We start from the raw sequence: 6950 nt of genomic DNA, 5'->3' as shown, positions 1-6950 counted from the left end.
AGTTCTATCGATTTTAAATTTAGAGACCAAAGTGAAGAGTTTAACCAATTTTAAAGACTATTTGGCTAAAAAGCCATTTTCTTTTGATAGGGTTAGTCATATGTAGAAACAAAATGGAGAATTAATTTTGGGGAGTGATTACATCTCTATAATCTTTTTACACATCTTTATTTTATTTTTATCGTCAAATTGGGTTTCGTTCACATGGATGTTGTTGATGAAATTGAGATTCTACTACAAAACCAATTGGTAATATGGGGAGTAACCCAAGATCATATAAGCACATAACAAACCTTGTTCCTTACCAATATAAGACAACTCTCAAAACTCCGCCGCACGTATGGCGGATTTCTAACCCTACACGTGTACAACAACTGGGTGACGTGGAGCGTGTGTGGTCGTTGGGCTTTACACGTGGACAACCTTGCTTTGATACCATGATGAAACTGAGGTTTCACCATAAAACCAATTGGCAATATGGGGAGTAACCCAAGATCATATGAGCACATAGCAAAGCTTGTTCCTCACCAATGTGGGACAACTCTCAACAATTATAATGGCAAAATTTAAGAGCTCAATTAAATTTTTTTTTTTAAATTTCAGTTTTTACTTTTTGTGTTGAAAATAAAATGACATTATATGGGAAAAGAGCGATGAAGAAGAGTTATGGAAAAGAAGAGAAAAAAAGGATGAATGAATAAAAGCAAAATTTTGAAAATGGAACCAACCTAAATTATTTCATTTTTAATTTTCAGTTTTTACATTTTGTGTTGGAGATAAGATGACACTATATGAAGAAAAATAATGATAAAGAAGGGTTATGGGAGAGGGGAGAAAATAAGGATAAATGAATGAAAGAAATTTTGAAAATAAAACCAAGTTAAAGTAGTTTTTGGGTTTTTGTTCGTCTTTTCTTGTACATTTTTTTTCTACCTATCTCCCACAACCATTTTTCATCGATTATTTTTCAAATCTCTTTTTTCCTATATAGTTCTCGAATTAGTTTTATAATGAAATCTTAACTTTCTTCATATTAGAGCCATTTTCCCCTATATAGTTCCCGAATTGGTTTTATAATGAAGCCTTGACTTTCTTCTAGTGTTTTAAAAGACGAGCTTCGAGGAGCGCCTAGGTGGCCTTGAAGGCAAGGCTTCAGCAATTTCGCCTCTGTTTTATGGGAGTGGGTGGCAACTCGCCTAGGCTTCTCAGGGCGCGCCTGAGGCGTTGACTAGGCACTCCTATGATCCAAAATCTTGCTTGAAATCTGAAATTGTTTGGAAACCTCTGTGCTTTGTGACTTTGTTGCAACGGTGTCTTCACGAAGAAGATGACTGCACGAGGAAGAAGAAAGGTTTTTTATTTTTAGTAAGGCCCAAAACAACGTCGTTTTGACCAAGTTTAATTTTTTATTTTATTTTTATAATCAATGCAACCTTCTTTTCTGCCGATTCTCTGCTATTTTCACCACGAAATATCCCATTTTCTCTATATATTTCATCAACCAATACCCGATTCTCTCTGCTATATTTCACCCCATCCCCAATTCCTCAAACCCTAAATTCTCAATCCCAATCCTATATTTCAATTTTACTTCAATCTCATACGTTTTGATCCACCCAAGCTAACAATTTAAGTCAATAAAACTATCGTTTGGCACATTTTATCAACGAGGGGAAAAAGAAAAGAGAGCAGGGGAAGAAGGGAAAACGTAGACAGTAATCAGTATGGACCAATTCAAATGCAAATAAATTAAAACAAACTAAGCAGGTTCCATCGTATGAGAACGGTTCCATGTTCGAAAATGCATAGTTATTCTACAATCATAGCAAAAGCCTGCAAGCAAATTGTACCTCATATGGTTCTCTTTAGGCATACATGCATGCATTGCAAGGTTTGAAAAGAAACCGAATGAAAACCACAAGCAAAAACATAACCACGACTCATGAAAAACACATCCCGCAAGTCTCGGTTGCAAGTGACCTTTTCTCAGACGAGGACTCACTTCCCCCACAGTAAACTAGTCATCTTCGGTGACAAAAGTTTCAGGTCCATACAATTGACAGAGCGGTTTCTTAAGGATGCTGAGCAGACATTTGACAGACGGGAAGCATGGTGTTCCATGGACATGAACTAAAACCCAACCCTTGATTTGATGTAGGACTACCAGAAGCCAGGTGCTTGCATTCCGCTGCCAAATCATCACCCAGCAGTGATGCAATACTTTCATGCATGCCGTTACCAAACCATTCTGACGCAAGTATAGCATCAGGACGAGTATAATCCAACTGAAGTGCGGTTTCTCTTTCTGTATCTGGGGTCCAAGCTTGGTCTACCAGTTCTGATTTCACATTGCACCCTGGCAGAATAGTCAAACAACATAAGTCATCAGAACAGGCAGGACAGGACATATTCTGCACATAGATATGGACTTATCCAACTGCTAATACAAAAAATGATGCTATAGGAATATAAGAATCAATTCACAATGTTACTGTCAACCTCATTTGTCTCCAGGTCTCATAGATTAAGATACTCACCAGTAAAGGTCTCAGTAGGCAGCGGTTCATCTAATGAACTTCCACTGGCACTGATAGGTGTACACTCACTGAACAGCGAAGTAGCAGAATGACCCAGTGGAGAAATTGGATCTCGATATTCTTCCCATTCTGTCTCGCAAATGTTCAAATTGGAACTTTCAGCCACATCGCCAGGAGTAACACTGGATGAATTTGAACTCTTCTCAGATGAATGATTATTCGCACTACCGAGAGTCTTTGCCTCATGGAGTAAAGCATCTAGCAGGCCGCTATTACGTGGTGAAGTGCAATCAGACTCAAATGTACCAACCGGTGGGGGCGATTGGATAAAAGCATCAACTGATTCAAGTAAGGGGGGTGGAGGAAAAGTGCTCCAGCTACCTAAATCAGTTTCTGGATATTGGAGTGAAGGGAGCTCCAGCTTCACAGCCCCGGTTGTGGGCTTAGAAGCCGAAGAATTGCCATTTGAAAGGGAATGGCTACCCTGAATTACACCAAAAGACAGTGGAATGGTAGGATCAGGATCATGAGGAAAAGGCAACCCGACTGTTCGAGCAACTTTTTCACAAGTATCATTTGGGAATTGATCAAATTGGGGGAAACCATTTTTGAAACTACCACCAGAAGTAGAGAATAAAGCTGTTGATTCTCGAAGACGCTTTTGGCGATGCATTGTTGGTGCCATAAAACCACAATATGGAGAAGAACCAAGGCCTTTCATCAGCATTCCACCAGAAGAAATATCAGGAAGTTCAGGAACATAAGGTAAGACACAGTTGTTTCCTTGTAAACTGTCGAATACAACATCAGGTATCTCAAAACTGTTAGTTTGCATAGAATCATTATGGGCTCTGTCCGCACCATTAATTCCACCACTGGACTGGCCTTGTTGACTCTCCTGCAATGCTTGCAAACACACCTCAGGAGGATAAAGTGGTAAGCCAGCCCTCTGGCGCCTCTTAATTCTGGTATTCCAGTAGTTTTTTATCTCATTATCCGTACGTCCAGGCAACTAAGGAGTGCAGAAAAGACAGTTAATCATTTCCAATAAACAAAGGAAAACACTTTGAGAAGAATACTTCGAAAATTAAGATTCTAATCAAGCTGACAATAATTGATAATTTATTTTATTTTCAATTTGAAACTAGTAAGAGAAAAAACCATTGAAGGAACCCATTATAAAAAAAATAGTAAAAAGAAGTACCAGTCTGTGAAGAACATTTAGGTGAGATATGTTAACATGGTGCATCTGCTACAACATGCATTTTGTGCAACAATGAACTTTATCTTCTTATAATAATCTCCTAACATACACACTTTAATGATCTCCATTTTTTATCTAAACGACAATACCATATATTATGAAATTATATTTTACCCCTTTAGGGATGCAAAATATCTTAGGATTAATAAGGGTCTTCATCTAGCCAAAGTATCGTGTAAGATTGTACATTTCTGTTACTGCATTCGGTCAAGATTTTAGTTTCCATAAAATTCGCAAAACATAGACTATAAAATCTAGGAAGGATATTTAACATATGTATCACCCTAAAAACTTTTCTCTGATCTCTCAAATGCTCAACACACAATAAATCTGATAGATATCACGTCCAGGTTCTCATTCACATCCATCTAAGAAGTTGTGGAGGAACAAAAGCTACAAGATTTCAATACGGTTTTAACCAATTGAGAATCAATGTTACTTAGAAGTTGTATCAAACTAGGGTATTGTTACTGTTATCTTTTATGATTTTACTCTCTTTTAAATTAAGGGAACACTTTGGATCACTGTGTAGCGTTATCTTTTAGGATTTTATTAATTTGATCTTAATAGATAAATCATAATAGGCACAAGTTCTTTACTCGTGGTAGTGCAAAATATGTGCAGCAGTCAGCAAGTTTTAATTTTGTGTTCTAGAAGCTGAACATATATAATGACAACACTGGTAAGTAATTAGGAAGTCTGAAGGAAAGGATAAAGGATAATTGGAGAAACTATCAATGTTTGTTTCATGCAAAAGAAGCATCCTACTACACAAAACCAAAAGTTGCAGCTAAAGCTTTGAAAGAAAATCCCAAAAGAATGAACCCCATAAAATTTAAGTTTGAGGCAATACAAGGAAATAGAGCTTCGTATGAACCATATAGAAACAGACAAAAATAAACCATGTACTTACGTGTGCTGCCATGCGCGCCCATTTGTTCCCCATCTTGGCATGGAGTTCAACAATCAGACGTTCTTCATCAGGGGTAAATGCCCCTTTCTTCAGGTTCGGCCTTAGATGATTTGCCCATCGCAGTCTGCAGCTTTTGCCACAACGGAACAGGCCCGAGTGCTTCTGAACAGCATTCCAGTTTCCTTCCCCATGCCTATTAACATACTCCACCAAAATTGTGTCTTCAGCCGAGGTCCATGGCCCTTTCTTTAGAACAATTCCACCATTTCCACTCCCTCCATTACTCTCATCCATCAATGGAGAATCAATCTGATCCTTGTACAGCACTCCATCTTCACTGTCATTTGTTGTCCGACTCATCTCTTGATTTGTGATCAAAACTCCTACCAAGAGCCAAGACCATGCAAAGAGTAGGCTGACAACCTGGAATAAATAGAGAGACAAACACAGTAATAAACACAACTGCAGCGCCAATTGTTATACATGCACTCCAGCTTCGTGCACAAAGTATTTATTTATGGAACAGAACAAAGAAAAAAAAAACAAATAGCCAATGGTTTAAACAAAAATTTGATCCATGTCATAAATACAAACGACCCCCGAAACTCAACAGCACACAAATATAAAATAAATAAATAAACTTTAATCCATAAACAGAAAGAAAACAATAAGGAAAATCATAAAAGCAGTTCCTGATAGGCAATATGGGACAAGGGAGTAAAGATGGCATAACATATACATGTAGCATTATTTCAACACTACTTATGAGGAATTAACACTAAGATGCAAATTAATGATATGTTCTAAAATGCAGATCTTCAAAACCCACAAAAGGATAAGCAGTGAGTTATATTCAAAGGTCGAATTAAATCCTTTTTACCCCATTCAGAAGCAAAAAATATAAAAAACAAGGAAAGTGGAGACAAACCCATATCCAAATCATAATGACTTTGTTGATTAGAACCACCCATATCCAAATCACAATGACTTTGTTGATTAGAACCAAGACTATATATGGCAACCACATTTATTACCATATGGATGATAAATACTGAAACCCTCAGCTGAATTAATTGGAATTTATACACAAACCCAATCACGCCGAAAACTCGTCGCATACCTGAATTAGAGGGAAGATGGAGCCAGATGCAAATTTATCCAACAATTGAAGCTGCGAAATCAACCAAAATCCAAAGACAAGTCCTTTTGAGCGCAATTGAAATCCCCGGAATCGGAAACGGAAATTGAAAAAGAAATCGAAATCGGGAACTCAAAAGTAGTGACGGAATGAGCTAAGAGCTGAGAAAATCGTGCCAACGGAGCACCTGAAATCGACGAAAAGGGTCAGAATTCAGAAGAAATCCGCTCAGAAAAGTGAGAAGTTCAAGAAATGAAAGGCTAATTTGTGCTGGAATCGCAATTCCAAGAGCTCCAGCGTCTACCCAAATGCGAATTGCATGGAATCGAATTGTGGGTTTGTAAATTTACAGATCCGGAAAACGGAAACCCTAGGTGAAGAAAACGAAAGGAGAGATTGAGGCGAGTAGGAATCTAACCGCAGTTTTTGAACGAGGAGAGAGACGATTCGAGCGTAGAGAGAGCAACACATCTGCAAACTGAGACGGAGATCCGAACACAGACATTTACACACACCCACACCCAATACACAGAAGAGAGAGAGAGAGAGACGGATGAAGAGAGAGAAATGAAAAGCGGAGTAATGTGAAATTGCGAATAAAAAAATTGGGGATTTGAGAAGCGAAATGGCAAGAGCAGAGCGAAGTTAGGCTGACTGTGGACTCCCTACCACCTCACTCTCTCTCTCTCTCTCAACTCTCTCTCTCTTCACCCTTTTTATTTTCCTTTACTTTTTCTATTTTTCTTCCTCAAATTTTTATTTTATTTTAAATAAAATAATAATTAAAATATGTTTTTGGGTAACGAATAACAATATCTATGTTTAATTAATTCCTCTCTCTTTTTGGTCGAGCATTGACTAATCAAGATGACAAGAGTGATGCTATTTTCAATCACTATCTTATCCCTCGATCCATTTTTAAATTTTTTTTTGTCAAAGGATAATACTTTATTAAAGTATAATGAAAACGTTCACATTTTAGTAAGAATATTAAACAAAAACTCAAGACGCAAAAGATCTCAACAGAAAGCATCTTCACATAAGGTAAATATGAATCAACAGCGGAATTTCCACTTGGTTTGACATACAGAAACCTTA

General features: G+C 37.5%; 1 protein-coding gene across 1 annotated transcript; it reads right to left on the bottom strand.

The window, feature by feature from the left end:
- Positions 1 to 1725: 1725 nt before the first annotated feature.
- LOC125478259 (transcription factor GAMYB-like) lies at positions 1726 to 6538 on the bottom strand. The gene is made up of 5 exons (XM_048586304.1): positions 6271 to 6538; positions 5835 to 6039; positions 4715 to 5137; positions 2538 to 3549; positions 1726 to 2356 (listed from the first exon to the last, which is right to left on the bottom strand). Exons 3-5 carry the CDS (start codon positions 5072 to 5074, stop codon positions 2073 to 2075), a joined length of 1656 nt encoding a protein of 551 aa, XP_048442261.1. The 5' UTR covers positions 5075 to 5137; positions 5835 to 6039; positions 6271 to 6538; the 3' UTR covers positions 1726 to 2072.
- Between the last annotated feature and the right edge of the window lie 412 nt (positions 6539 to 6950).

Source organism: the organism of the source record quoted next, unplaced genomic scaffold, assembly GCF_019419815.1.
Source record: "Pyrus x bretschneideri cultivar Hongxiangsu unplaced genomic scaffold, Pyrus_bretschneideri_v1 Contig24, whole genome shotgun sequence".
Taxonomy (NCBI): domain Eukaryota; kingdom Viridiplantae; phylum Streptophyta; class Magnoliopsida; order Rosales; family Rosaceae; genus Pyrus; species Pyrus x bretschneideri.
Note: the sequence above shows the minus strand (reverse complement) of the source record. Positions and strands in the feature narration are given on the sequence as shown.

Coding starts and splice junctions, on each gene's coding strand:
- LOC125478259 (XM_048586304.1), bottom strand. CDS start 5,074: ATGAGTCGGACAACAAATGACAGTGAAGATGGAGTGCTGTACAAGGAT. Junction 3,550..4,714: donor GGGCGCGCATGGCAGCACAC/GTAAGTACATGG, acceptor TGCACTCCTTAG/TTGCCTGGACGTACGGATAA. Junction 2,357..2,537: donor GCCTACTGAGACCTTTACTG/GTGAGTATCTTA, acceptor CTATTCTGCCAG/GGTGCAATGTGAAATCAGAA.